Source organism: Hyla sarda, unplaced genomic scaffold (assembly GCF_029499605.1).
Source record: "Hyla sarda isolate aHylSar1 unplaced genomic scaffold, aHylSar1.hap1 scaffold_1342, whole genome shotgun sequence".
Lineage (NCBI taxonomy): Eukaryota > Metazoa > Chordata > Amphibia > Anura > Hylidae > Hyla > Hyla sarda.
Genome location: NW_026607968.1, coordinates 50066 through 65414, shown reverse-complemented (window position 1 = coordinate 65414; position 15349 = coordinate 50066). Strand labels below are relative to the sequence as shown.

Here is a 15349-nt window from a genome sequence, read left to right as displayed (position 1 = left end):
AGTCTGGAGAAGACCTCTTCACACCTGGGACATTTTCGAGCCAGATCTTATGAGGAGTGGGCAAAGATACCTGGGGACAAGTGCAGACGTCTAATTGAGAGTTACAAAAATCTCTGGATTGTAGTGACTGCCTCAGAAGGTGGTGCAACCAAATATTATGTTCAGGGTCCCCCCATGACAGGAACTTGTGTAGTCCTCTCATGGTCAGTGTAGTGTTGTCTCAGCAGCACCCTGGCTCTTCCCTTTCTCCTGACAATAAGCTGTGTTGTCCTCTTATCGTTGTGATGTTGACTCAACAGCTCCCAGTTTTTTTTGCTTCTCTCACTCTCTGTTTCTCTCTCTTTCTGTCTCTCTCCTCCACCTAAATCACCATCTTCCTGACATATATATATCTTTATTGGGACATTAGGGAAGAATGATGTGTATACAGCATTCTGCTTTGCGCTGACCAATGCCACGGGCAGAGGAGCAGACAGGAAATGAATGTGGCAGGGAGTAGGAAGCATGGGAGGGCTGTGCTGAAGACCTAAAGGGAAAGCAGAGCAATGAATTTCGTGTTGGTGCTAATTATGCTAATTATGTTGGTGCTATATAGAGAAGCTACTTGGTACCTAGAATAGGAATTATACAACACTATAAATACAGCACTACTCTATCACTGTCCTTAGTAAATATATAACAAATGCGCAAATCCAAAGAAATTGTATTCAGACCGTGTCACACTGCAGCGGAACCATTCTCCTGCATGCTTGATGACCTAGTGACCGTAGACATTGTATCTCTCCTGAATGCTGCATGATTTTCTCTTTCTTGTTGTTTGTTACTTTGTTTTTTTTTTTTTAATCTGTCATATTAACAAAAATTCACCCATAATTCACTCATTGACCACCAATCGACTGTATGAGCACCTTCTCCCCCATCTCCACCACACGACTGTATGAGCACCTTCTCCCCTTGTCACCCATCTCCACCACATGACTGTATGAGCACCTTCTCCCCTTGTCACCCATCTCCACCACATGACTGTATGAGCACCATCTTCACTTGTCACCCGTCTCCACCACATGACTGTATGAGCACCATCTTCACTTGTCACCCGTCTCCACCACATGACTGTATGAGCACCTTCTTCCCTTGTCACCCGTCTCCACCACATGACTGTATGAGCACCTTCTTCACTTGTCAACCATCTCCACAACATGACTGTATGAGCACCTTCTTCCCTTGTCACCCGTCTCCACCACATGACTGTATGAGCACCTTCTTCACTTGTCAACCATCTCCACAACATGACTGTATGAGCACCTTCTTCCCTTGTCACCCGTCTCCACCACATGACTGTATGAGCACCTTCTTCCCCATCTAAACCACATGACTGTACGAACACCTTCCCTTGTCATCCATCTCCACCACATGACTGTATGAGCACCTTCTTCCCTTGTCATCCATCTCCACCAATCGAATGTATGAGCACCTTCTCCCTTTGTTACTCGTTTCCACCACTTGACTGTATGAGCACCTTGTCACCCGTCTCCACCACATGACTGTATGAGCACCTTTTTTCCCTTCACCTCATTTCCCCTTCCTAATAGATTGTCAGCTTTTGCACTATGTGCCCTATCTGCTCCCTACCAGTCAGTCATATTCCGGTTATAGCCCATGCGGGATCATATTATGCTCCTCCCCTCCCCCATATATCTGACCTTCAGTGACCTGGAAGGAGATATTTTATAAATAATAATGGAGGAGTCGTGTTATCTGCAATCATCAGATTCAATTTTATAATAACATGTTATAAAACAGGAGCAAATATATATGAATGAGTGGAGCAGCTGCTGCAGAACCTCCCCCCCCCCCCCCACCAAGCCATCTGTGACCTCAGGGAACCAGACACCATGCAGTAAGGAGCTGCTGCGGTTACTCTTTACATATAAATAGAAGCATGAAAATAACCCCCCCCCCCCCCCTCCCCTCGTTACAGGAGGAATCTTCAAGACATTGCTAAGACATGTGCGATTATCTGCAGAAAACAGCAAAATGTGAATAAAAAGTGAAAAACTGCTGCTCTGCTTCTCCTGAGGGACCATTGCTGCATAGAAGTTACCAGATCTGGAGTAGTCATGAGTGCTGCATAGACTAAATCAGATCTGGAGGAGTCTTGGGGCCCAGGGTCAGGTTGGATCCTCATCAAAAAGTGTGAACTTTGGTTTTACCTTGATGGACATGTTTCGTCTGCGGACTGTACTTTTGGGGGAAAATGAGCGAATATCTAGGGTGCCATGCTCCTCCTCCAGCTTTCTTGCTGTACAGGTCGGAGTGGGCACCTTGACCGTGTTTCCAAACTTGGAGTAGTCCACTGAGTACCTGCCGTCCTCTTCTGATATGATGGGCACAAAGCGCTGACCCCACAGGATCTCATCGGCCAGGTAGGACGTCCTGGCTTGGGTGGTAATTCCGGTCGTCTCAACCACCCCCTCCAGGATGACGATGACCTCCAGGTCCTGTTGGTGGGTGAGATCTGAGGCGGAGATGTCGTAGAGTGGACTGTCCTTATTGATGGTGTGGCAGATGATGAGTGGAGATACCAGGAAGATGCCGTTGGTGCTGATGGGGTTCTCCATCTGGATGTCAATCTGGTTGAGGGGCAGCACCTCACCCTCCAGGCTGCTGGACTTCTTGACCACCTGCATGTGAATGGTGGCGCTGATGATCATGCTCTTCCTTAGATCCCCCACCCGGAACATGAGGCAGAGCTTACCGTTGCGTAGAGCGATGACTGCGTGCTTACTGAAGATGAGGGTCTCTGCTCTGCGATGGGCCTGCGCCGTCTTCATGAAAATGCAGCCCAACATTATGGCGTTGATGACCAGGCCGACAATGTTCTGGATGATGAGGACCAGGATGGCTGCTGGACATTCCTCAGTGATCATGCGTCCCCCAAAGCCAATGGTCACCTGCACCTCGATGGAGAAGAGGAAGGCTGCGGTGAAGGACTGGACACTGGTCACACATGGCACAAAGTCTTCGTCAGTCCGGTCCAGGTCACCATGGGCAAAGGCAATGAGCCACCAGATCATCCCAAAGAGCAGCCAGGTGCAGAGGAAGGACATGGTGAAGATGAGGAGGGTGTGATGCCACCGTAGGTCCACCACCGTGGTGAAGACATCCAGTAGGAAGCGGCCCTGCTCACGGATGTTCTTGTGGGCCACATTGCAAGTCCCGTTTTTGGCCACAAACCTCGCCCGCCGCTCCTTCTCCCGGTACTTGGGCTCAGAGATGTCCTCGGCCAGGCGGGGGGTGAGCACGTACTCCTCCGGGATCAGACCCTTCCGGGACAGCATGACTGCACTGCCCGGGCTTGTGACTGCTGCCGCCCGCCACCGGAGAGCTCTGCTCGGGCTACTGACTGCTGCCGCCCGCCACCGGAGAGCTCTGCTCGGGCTGCTGACTGCTGCCGCCCGCCACCGGAGAGCTCTGCCCGGGATGCTGACTGCTGCCGCCCGCCACCGGAGAGCTCTGCCCGGGCTACTGACTGCTGCCGCCCGGCGAGGCTCTCCATCTGTGCCCGCCAATCACCGGGAGGGGGAGCGGGGCCGGGGACTACACTGCTGCAGTACAGGAGGAGACAGCGACCTCCAGGCGGCCGAGCATCCACCGGACTGATGGAGACACCTGGAGCCGGCGGGGAGGAGGAGAGGACACAGCGGGCCCCCCGGATACATATATATATATATAGATAGATATACATATCACCCAAATAGTGTATAGAAAGGACATATATAATATCCCAAATAGTGTATAGAAAGGACATATATAATATCCCATATAGTGTATACAAAGGAGATATATAATATCCCAAATAGTGTATACAAAGGAGATATATAATATCCCAAATAGTGTATACAAAGGAGATATATAATATCCCAAATAGTGTATACAAAGGAGATATATAATATCCCAAATAGTGTATACAAAGGAGATATATAATATCCCAAATAGTGTATACAAAGGAGATATATAATATCCCAAAGAGTGTATACCAAGGAGATATATAATATCCCAAATAGTGTATACAAAGGAGATATATAATATTGCAAATAGTGTATACAAAGGAGATATGTAATATATCTCTAATAGTGGAATAGTTACTAATAGTGTAAAAGGGACTAATAATGTAATAGGGACTACAGTATATCACAGCCCCCACAATATCACAGCTCTTTATGATGTATATTACAGCCCCCAATATATCACAGCCCCCTCACAATATATTACAGGCCTCTATGAAATATATTTATTTAACATCCCCCAGTATATCACAGCCCCCAATATATCACAGCCTTCCATTATGTAGAACACAACCCCCAATAATTCACAACCTTACATAGTGTATATTCCAGCCCCCCAGTATATCACAGCTCTCATGGTGTATATTACATCCTCAGAATATCACAGCCCCCAATATATCACAGCCCTTCATGGTGTATGTAACAACCCCCCAATATATCACAGTCCTCCAAAATGTATATCACAGCCCCCAATATATTACAGCATTCCATGATGTATATCATAGCCTCCCCCAATATATCACAGCCCCCATGATCTATGTCAGAGCCCTCCTATAATTTCTCACATATATAATCCCCCTGAAATATTTTTCAGCCCCCCCAGACATATCAACCCAAACAAATGCCCCCTTGTCTATATCTGAGCCCCCATATGTGAAATGTCACATGGTTGTATATAATAGGGGGCCTCCATCTGTAAGCACCTGGACCCCACTGAGATGTTGACGTCTGTTCTTTTATGTTGTGTTTGTGTATTTTTTTTCCTGGTTTATTAATAATCAGAGATTCTAAAATTTCTCGAGCTTCACATGAAATTTGGCCACAACATGGGTCTTGTGACCAACAATCCTGGTGAATGGGGGTACTGTGACCCAACAGTCACTAACAACCTACCTTGGATGGCGTTTGGTCTCAGCGTGACCCTATTCACATGAATCCATAGTCATTGGTCGCAATGTGACCCTCTTGTTTACCCATCAGCCCCTCAGTACCTGTAATGGAGCTGTAAGGGTTAATCAGAGATAGCATCACCCCCCCCCCCCCCCCAATACTGCAGCACATTGTGTACTCATCAGAAGTCAATTAATTATTCACCTTGTTATCGTGTGACAGAGCCTGATGCCACCACCGCTATCCCAGGAGTCTGCAGAGTCACCAGCAGGGAACGTCCTGGGTTCTGTAACCCCTTGTGCTCAGTAGGAAATGGGCTGGTAGGATATTATCTCTTCTGACCAGTAACACAGCACAGCGATTACAACATGGCGGAAACAATTCAGTCCACAAGAACCAGAGCGTAGAAGGGATCGCCATAACTGATCATGTGTCAGGTCAAATATCCATTACAAGCTGTGGCAGTAGTATCCTCTCTGGAGTACCCACCTGTACCTTGCTGGATCCGGCCTTAAGGTCCGGGTAGAGTCGCACTTGGCACACACTTTTTCTCTCACTCTTCTGGGCACTCACCCTTAGTATCCTGGCCTTCTGACTAGGATCGGGGAAATTTTATAGATCCGGACGGATGTCTGGGCAGTCTTACACTGCGCACATTCACTTATTTATTTTTATGTCTAGTTTATTGTTTTGTTTCCACTTTTTGTGTTCGTTTGTCTACTAGGATTTGGTCAGGATGCGGTAGCCCTTCTGGGTGTCCCTCCTGCCGGTCTAGGGGAGGTGTGTGTGGCCATTATGTTCCTCACCTTCCTGCCATACACTGTGGCTTTCCTGCTCTGGCAGGAAAGCTAAACTGGTTTTACTGACTCCTTGGTGGCAGCTTGGTTAATGCTTAGTTGTCCACCAGGGGCACTTTCAGGCTGTGAGTAGCTTTGGCGAAAGGGGACATTGTACCTGGAATCTTGCAAGTGCTTTATGGCCCAGAGGCGAAGGGTTTTGGTTTGTTGAGGGGCCTCTCTCCTTTCGGAGAAGGGCTTGTGATAGACCGCATCCTCGTGCACAGTTTTTTGTGTGAATACTTGCACTTGGATGATTTCAGAGCACGTACCCACCATGAGGTATCTTCCCTGAAGTACCTGCCCTGGCGTACCTTCCCTGACATATGAGGTTGGGATATGAGGATGGAATATGAGCTCGGGATGTCAGGTTGGGATATGAAGATGAGATATGAGGTTGGGATGTATGGTCTGGATGTGAGGTCTGGAAATGAGGATAAGAGCGTCATTGTTGCTTTTCCTCTCCCGTAAGATTTAGGTAGGAAGACCGGCACCACCATGTAATCTGCTAATTAGTAGTAAACTGGTCTGGGCTGATGTGGGTGGCTACAGCATATTCTGCTCCCTGATGAAGTCATCAGTAGGTCGGCAATACGCGTTGGTCTTTCTGTCTCACCAAGACTACATTAATGGGTATTGACATTAGGGTCAGAAAGCATACTTGGTCTAGCATCTCTGTTTGGTACCTTTTGTTACTGTTACTTGATTCTTACTTCACATTTTTATAGTCATGGTAATTGTGCACTAAAGATTTATCTTTTGTCACATTTTAGTTTTTTGGTTGATATTTTTTTTGATCTGTGTTACCCATACCTTTTATTATAGGAGTTATACTTGTGGGGATCGGCTCTCAGCTTATTTCAGCTATAGCTGAGAGTGGATTTTTTAAATGTTTTTAATCTGTCAGGTGATGTTTATTTATATTTTAATAACATTTGTATACTATATAAATAACATAGATAATAGGGTGCACGCTAATTCTTCTGGCTTCTTCTCTGGTAAACATTATTGGATTATGCAGCCCCCCAGTTTTTACTGTATAGTGAGTGGTGCCCCATACTTGGTATAATATTTGGGGTCATTGCTCCAGCGTCATCCCAGGGCGCCCCATCCACACGTTGGTGTAAATTTTAGAATTAGGGGATATTTTACATGTGACTGCGTCAACATGATTGATGTAATAAAGCGTCTTTGGTGACGCCTCCATGTTTTTGACCTACACAACGAATGAAGGATCGATGGAGTAAACATAACTTGCTCCAATTATGTAAAAACCTTCTTTGACCTACTTCCTACCACTTTTAATGACGCAGTTTGGGATTTTTTTTTTTAACCCCATCAGCTCACTAGGAATTCTTCACATGATTTTTTTTAACTCTATTGTGGCGCAGCGTCGGATATGTTATCGGATGCCCCGGTAGTTGGCGCCACTGCAGTAGCCCAGAAGTGACAACAAGAGTTCTAATCAGTTACCATGGCAGCCGAGGGCCTAACAATACTGTGACCCGCTGCCCGTTAGATCCTTGTAACCCTGACAGCAATAACTGAGGAAACGATGGAAGCCAAAGCTTTATAGATCACTGCGCCAAGTAGGGGCAACAACAACCTATTTCTGAAGTAAAATTGAAGAAGTAATTCACAAGTTTGGTAGTTTTTCTGTTACAGTATTTACTCTACACTCACTATATAACTATGGCATGGTGGTTTCTATACTATTTCTTATGTTTTAATACTTAAAAAAATAAAAAAGTGATATATTAATTTGCACATTCTGACCCCTATACATGCCCACTACACTCTACTATAGGAGCCAATAGTTGCTGACCTCTCCCTCTTCACAGGTCACAGAGTATGCCCATTATATTCTCCCAAAGAAGTCAATAGCTAATGATCTCTTCCTCCTGCACAGGTCACAGAGCATGTTCGCTACACTCTCCCATAGGAGCCAATAGCTAATGATCTCTTCCTCCTGCACAGGTCACAGAGCATGCTCGCTACACTCTCCCATAGGAGCCAATAGCTAATGATCTCTCCCTCCTGCACAGGTCACAGAGCATGCTTGCTACACTCTCCCATAGGAGCCAATAGCTAATGACCTCTCCCTCCTGCACAGGTCACAGAGCATGCCCGCTACTCTCCCAAAGAAGTCAATTGCTCAAAACCTCTCCTTTATGCACAGAGCATGCCCACTACACTCCCTTAAAGAATTCATGGAGTCAGTTGCAGACTACAAGTTTCTATGTTGGCTGCTGTGAAGCATCTTTCAAAATTCTGGTTATAGTGCAGCTCAGATAAAGTGACTGCCCCCAGTACAGAGGCTGATGGAGACCCTCTGAGTTATATAACTAATAATATAACTAACTGATGATGTAATAACCCCTGTGAGGTCATGGTGCCCATGGTGACACATTCAGCCAGCAGCAATGGTGCGTACTGACTATAGAGGTGGCCAGTGTGATGGGGCCAAATGACATCTGTGTACGACCTGAGTCATCACACAAAGATGGGAAGATCTTGTGACCCCCATGTATATATGATCCTACTATACGGAGGTCCCATGTCCTGCAGCAAAATTACATGACACCTCATCTCTGCAATATGTTGGTATATGGACCAACGAGTGGGATCTTGGGGGTTAATTTACATTTATGTCTCTTAGATGGATATTGGGCTCCAGTAATGTGCACTGCGTTGTGTTCAATCTGGGCTCCTCCAGCTGTTATATAATGTATCGTTTTATATTATTACAGAACGACCGCAACGTCTCCAGACAGAGAACCTGAAACAGAAGTCGCCTCATTTGGTCAGTAGGTCAGGTCTCCTCATTGTTATTGGTGTGTGTGATATTCTGGGGTGTCATCCTGCGTTTGTTCCCCTATAGTAATCCCCCTTTTAGAGACCCCCTGATAGTAACCCCCCTTAGAGACCCCCTGATAGTAACCCTCTTATAGGAGACCCTCTGATAGTAACCCCCTGATGGTAAACCCCTTAGAGACCCTTTGATGGTAATCCCATTATAGAGACCCCCTGATGGTAATCCCCTTATAGAGACCCCCTGATGGTAATCCCCTTATAGAGACTGCCTGATTGTAAACCCCCTTATAGAGACCCTCAGATAGTAACCCCCTTATAGAGACCCGCTGATAGTAACCACCTTATCCCTCTTTACGATGGTTCACACAGGCCATTTTTATTTTTCTGTATACGCGCTGTGACCAGGTGTTATTCAGGGTCATTGGGGACATATAAGGCGCTGCAGCTACAATGGTGTTACCTCTCCTCACATTCAATAGAAATCCCTGCATCACATGACATGCAATAAGAAGAACGCAATTCAAAACACCAAAGAAAGGAACATTTACTATTTTGGGGGAAGAAAAACACAAAATCTGCATCATAGTGGACAAAAAGTGCATTTTTATGGTGGTTTTTTTTCAGGGAAGAAAAGTATTATTATGCCGGGTTCACACTACAGAATTTCCCAATCCTGTCAATGGGATTCCCCTACACAGTGCACACCCTGGGATTCCCCTACACAGTGCGCACCCTGGGATTCCCCTACACAGTGCGCACCGTGGGATTCCCCTACACAGTGCGCACCGTGGGATTCCCCTACACAGTGCGCACCGTGGGATTCCCCTACACAGTGCGCACCCTGGGATTCCCCTACACAGTGCGCACCCTGGGATTCCCCTACACAGTGCGCACCCTGGGATTCCCCTACACAGTGCGCACCCTGGGATTCCCCTACACAGTGCGCACCCTGGGATTCCCCTACACAGTGCGCACCCTGGGATTCCCCTACACAGTGCGCACCGTGGGATTCCCCTACACAGTGCGCACCGTGGGATTCCCCTACACAGTGCGCACCCTGGGATTCCCCTACACAGTGCGCACCCTGGGATTCCCCTACACAGTGCGCACCCTGGGATTCCCCTACACAGTGCGCACCCTGGGATTCCCCTACACAGTGCGCACCCTGGGATTCCCCTACACAGTGCGCACCGTGGGATTCCCCTACACAGTGCGCACCGTGGGATTCCCCTACACAGTGCGCACCGTGGGATTCCCCTACACAGTGCGCACCGTGGGATTCCCCTACACAGTGCGCACCGTGGGATTCCACTATGGTTACCTCTGATAGTGACCCGTGATGGTGACCTCTGATAGTGACCTGTGATGATGACCTCCTATAGTGACCTGTGATGGTGATCTCTGATGGTGACCTCTGATAGTGACCTGTTATGGTGATCTCTGATAGTGACCTGTGATGATGACCTCTGATAGTGACCTGACTTGTGATGATGATATCCAGATGACCTCTAATGGTGACCTCTGATAAAAATGATTAAGTGGATTTTAAAAGGTAAAGACTTATACAAATAGTACAGCGGCTTGAATAGTGCTCTTACTGCTCCCATGTGGCTGTGGTGTCTCGCACGATTACAGTATGTTTGGCTTCCTGGGGGAGTTAACCATAATTAGTATGTAAGAACCTTTAATCCCAAGGCAAAGCCACACATGGTTCCAGGGATATATTGCAAAAACTGGAGATTATCATAGGTAATGTAATGGCATTCAACACTCCATAAAAAAAAGCTGCAGTCTCCATGTATTTATAGGAGTAATAAGATCGGGATTATCTGCATAGGAAAGCACAAACAATGACCTTGACCATGACTGTCTGTGACTGCTGACAGCTCCTTCTAATAGTGACCTGTGATGGTGACCGCTGATATTTTTGTCTAATCTAATGGTGACCTCTGATGGTGCCATCTAAAAGTGACCTGTGATGGTGATCTCTACTACTGCTGCTGTCTAATAGTGACCTGTGATGGTGATCTCTACTACTGCTGTCAAATAGTGACCTGTGATGATGCCATCTAATAGTGACCTGTGATGATGCCATCTAATAGTGACCTGTGATGGTGATCTCTACTACTGCTGTCTAATAGTGACCTGTGATGGTGCCATCTAATAGTGACCTGTGATGGTGCCATCTAATAGTGACCTGTGATGGTGCCATCTAATAGTGATCTGTGATGGTGATCTGTGATGTGAACACTTTCTTCCTCAGACTCTTCTCATGAATAATTTAGCTGAAGAATCGTAGTGAACTGACCATGTGACATGTCCGCGTTGTGGGCGAAAATACTGAAAGACAGGAAATCTGATCCAGTCTGTGATTGATGGCCGACACTGCCCACCAGGTACCATAAACCTGCCGTCACTTATCACCAGTCACTGACCTGTCAATCCCTGTTACAGATGCCAGATCACTTGGCATCCTCCAGGTCAGTAAATGGTCAATCTGTTTGCTCCATCCTAGGTCAGTGATCGGTTACGTGGCATTTTCTCTCAGTGTCTGGTCCCTTGGCATTCACCATCTTGTGCATCAGTGGCCTGTCTTTCAGCCTCCTCAACCAGAGACTGGTCACTTTTTGAGAAAGCCATTAGACCAGCCTCTTGGCGTCCTCAGTCAGTGACCAGCCTCTTGGCGTCCTCAGTCAGGGACCAGCCTCTTGGCGTCCTCAGTCAGGGACCAGCCTCTTGGCGTCCTCAGTCAGGGACCAGCCTCTTGGCGTCCTCAGTCAGGGACCAGCCTCTTGGCGTCCTCAGTCAGGGACCAGCCTCTTGGCGTCCTCAGTCAGGGACCAGCCTCTTGGCGTCCTCAGTCAGGGACCAGCCTCTTGGCGTCCTCAGTCAGTGACCAGCCTCTTGGCGTCCTCAGTCAGGGACCAGCCTCTTGGCGTCCTCAGTCAGGGACCAGCCTCTTGGCGTCCTCAGTCAGTGAGCAGCCTCTTGGCGTCCTCAGTCAGTGAGCAGCCTCTTGGCGTCCTCAGTCAGTGACCAGCCTCTTGGCGTCCTCAGTCAGTGACCAGCCTCTTGGCGTCCTCAGTCAGTGACCAGCCTCTTGGCGTCCTCCGTCAGTGACCAGCCTCTTGGCGTCCTCCGTCAGTGAGCAGCCTCTTGGCGTCCTCCGTCAGTGAGCAGCCTCTTGGCGTCCTCCGTCAGTGAACAGCCTCTTGGCGTCCTCCGTCAGTGAGCAACCTCTTGGCGTCCTCCGTCAGTGAGCAACCTCTTGGCGTCCTCCGTCAGTGACCAGCCTCTCACTGACGGAGATCTATGAGATGTTTGGGGAGCTGTCACCTCCACCATGTCTATAAGACAAAATTAGTCAATGACTAATTCTCTTTGTGCCCTATATAGCACAGCACCCCCTGCTGTGTAGTAGCCGTTTCTGGTGTAGGTCTGTGTGCACATTAGCCCTCATGTACTAAGGTAATCCCGTCAGTTTTTGTCGGGTTGTGAGACTAAAATTGTGTGGCACAGCTCATGCGACTCTTTATGCGACACATTTTACCGACATGAACCAGCATCTCAGAGTGGTTTTGAAACCCGAAAAAAGGGGCGTGTTCCTGACAAAACTAAGTGTGTGAGAAAATACACATAAAAACGTGTGTTTGTTGAAACCAAAACCCTACACCTTTTGAGCAGTCGGTAAAGTAATTAAAATGGAGTGTTTATATTGAAAACCTTTTTATAGACCTTTGTATATTATCTATACCCATTTTTTGGAAATGTATTTCATTATATCTGTTAATTACCTATTTTTATTACTTATTAATCTTTTAGTTTATAATTAAAATGTGTACATATTAGATTACAATAAATATAATCCTGATTGTGATGTATTATTTTTTTTAAATGTTTTTTCAATTACAATTGAACAGATTTCAGGGTATATTACAACCAAAAATAAGTTTATCAAGACAGCCCCAACCATTAAAAAAAAAATACTGATCAATCATGGCCATTCCCTTTCACACAATTTAGTGTGCGACACAAATTTCAACCCGTGCGACACAAAATGAAATTGATGTGCAACAGATTAGTAAATTAGATTGAAATCTTTCCAAGATAAACACTCCATTCTTATTAAATGAGGGCTATTGTGTGTTATCCGGCATCTGAAATATAATGGAGACCTCCCGAAAACATTTGAGGGGCCCCATGATCACAGTATCTGACAGACCCCTAATTCCTGACTATACAGACCCCTGAGCTTCTGTCTATGACATTGTTCCCCGGACGGGGGCCACATTCCAGGCCCCAGGTGACATTTGTGAGAGACTCCACCTCAATGTGAAGATCTTTATTATGAAATCCTTATTATTTACAGGTAATTTACACAATTATAAAACTAGAAGATTTGTGAATTGCACTTCTGGAAGTTTCTTATTTATCGGCTTGTACGTAAGAGGCGAACATACTGTCCTCCCGCTCCAGCAGCGCCTCCGGCTTGTCGTACTCCATGATGGCGCCTCTCTTCATGACTATCACCTGGTCTGCATTCAGGATAGTGTGAACACGGTGCTGCAGGAGAGAGATGAGAGGTGTCAGTCGTGGGGATCAGCCCTGAGCATTGGCCCTGCTGTACGTAGGCTCTGGGGACAATGGCCCTGGTGGCCTGCAGCCCAGGGGGATGACTACCCTTAGAGGTGAGTCTGTTATAACCATGGAGCCTCTTCCCATTATTCGGAGCCCCAATGTGACAGAGTGGTGGCTTCACATGGACGAATGACCCAGAAAACGCTGAGAATTGTATCTGCATTAATCTGAGAAAAAACTCAGCCGGACTTAACCCTCTCACTGCTGCTGATAGTCATCACTCATTGCACCATCCAGAGCCCTCCGGCTGGAGACTGAGAACAGAAAGGGTTAGAGTGGGTGGGTGATGGGGTGCGCTGCTGTGGTGACCCCCAGAATGTGACCCGGATCATCTAAGATCCCCCCACAGAGCTGCAGAACACCCCAAAATCACTATGCTTGCTGTCAGCGAATAGAGATATGGGATTACAGCCAAAAGTCCTGTCCATGTCCTACTCACAAAACTGAGGGTTTGTTATAATGTATCAGTGCAGCACAAGTCCCAGACTCCAGACAAATTCCAGGTCTTGCCTACGCAGGTTCATAGAAACAAACCCTCAGCTGTGGGACAAGAGGAAGGTCAGTGCAGGTTCATTGTGTTTCATTATCAGTGAGCGAATGTCCAGTGGGGATAATGAATGTAAATGAGAACCGCGGTCACCTCACGCCCCAAACTACTTACCGCAATAGTGACCACCGTCCGCTCGTGAAACGCTGTCATCACCACCTTCTGTAAGATGTTTTCCTGAGGGAAAGAAACAAAACAAGAGGTCATACCCCTCCTCCACTTATCATAGACACTTCTCACCCCTCCCCTGCTTATCACAGACCCTCCACCATCAGACCATTTTCACCACACCCCTGCTTATCACAGACCCTCCCCCATCATCACATACCCTTCTCACCCCTCCTGTGCTTATCACAGACCCTCCCCCATCATCACAGACCCTTCTCACCCCTCCTGTGCTTATCACAGACCCTCCCCCATCATCACAGACCCTTCTCACCCCTCCTCTGCTTATCACAGACCCTCCCCCATCATCACAGACCCTTCTCACCCCTCCTCTGCTTATCACAGACCCTCCCCCATCACAGACCCTTCTCACCACACCCCTGCTTATCACAGACCCACCCCCATCATCACAGACCCTTATCACCCCTCCTCTGCTTATCACAGACCCTCCCCCATCATCACAGACCCTTATCACCCCTCCTCTGCTTATCACAGACCCTCCCCTGCTCCTCCCCCTCATGTGTGAGTTATCACACATACGGTGGCCATGTCTATAGATGCAGTGGCTTCGTCCATGATTAATATGCTGCTCTTCCGTACAAAGGCGCGAGCCAGACAGAAGAGCTGCCGCTGCCCCACGCTGAAGTTCTCTCCGCCCTCCGTCACCGCTGCGTCTGTGGAAAGAGAAAGTGACTCTGTTATAAGAGATCTGATGAGGGACCCAGAGGGGAGAGTAGTACAGGTGAGGGACTCAGAGGGAAGGGACAGGTGAAGGGCTTGGGAGTAGGACAGGTTAGGGCCGCACACATATGGTGAACACCAGTCATTCCTTTCTCTGGATGGGCGGGGGTGCGATCCCTGGGACCTCTGAAACGCCGATAACATGAAGTGGAAATACAACTTTATCTTGACATTGCTCCAGTGCTTACTTCCAATGGTTCTGCAATGATGTTGCTTATATAGGTCACGTGATGCTGCGCCAATTACTGGCCTCAGCGTCCTTTCTTCCATGTCTAGCACATGAGATCGGTGACTGGTGGAAGCATCAATGTATGTGACGGTGAAGGGGACATTGGAGCGGTGGTGCTGGAGTGAAAGCTATAACAAAGTATCTGCCCCCCTCACCGTACAGAGCTCAGTGTCCTGTAATATAAGATTATTATATAGTATCTGCCCCCCTCACCGTACAGAGCTCAGTGTCCTGTAATATAAGATTATTATATAGTATCTGCCCCCTCACTGTACAGAGCTCAGTGTCCTGTAATATAAGATTATTATATAGTATCTGCCCCCCTCACCGTACAGAGCTCAGTGTCCTGTAATATAAGATTATTATATAGTATCTGCCCCTCACTGTACAGAGCTCAGTGTCCTGTAATATAAGATTATTA

General features: G+C 47.3%; 3 protein-coding genes across 3 annotated transcripts in view; 1 reads left to right on the top strand and 2 right to left on the bottom strand.

The window, feature by feature from the left end:
* Positions 1 to 937: 937 nt before the first annotated feature.
* LOC130305908 (cornifin-like) lies at positions 938 to 1366 on the top strand. The gene has a single exon (XM_056552044.1). The coding sequence runs from the start codon at positions 938 to 940 to the stop codon at positions 1364 to 1366; it is 429 nt and encodes a 142-aa protein (XP_056408019.1).
* Positions 1367 to 1972: 606 nt separating this feature from the next.
* Positions 1973 to 3672, bottom strand: KCNJ11 (potassium inwardly rectifying channel subfamily J member 11). Its single transcript, XM_056552042.1, has one exon. The coding sequence runs from the start codon at positions 3339 to 3341 to the stop codon at positions 2172 to 2174; it is 1170 nt and encodes a 389-aa protein (XP_056408017.1). The 5' UTR covers positions 3342 to 3672; the 3' UTR covers positions 1973 to 2171.
* A 9263-nt stretch (positions 3673 to 12935) lies between these two features.
* LOC130305904 (ATP-binding cassette sub-family C member 8-like) overlaps positions 12936 to 15349 on the bottom strand; it is a gene marked incomplete at its 5' end in the record, with an annotated part of 52170 nt that continues 49756 nt past the window's right edge. Inside the window, 3 exon segments of the mRNA XM_056552041.1 lie at positions 12936 to 13171; positions 13908 to 13970; positions 14499 to 14632. Coding sequence (XP_056408016.1) covers positions 13034 to 13171; positions 13908 to 13970; positions 14499 to 14632 — 335 coding nt within the window.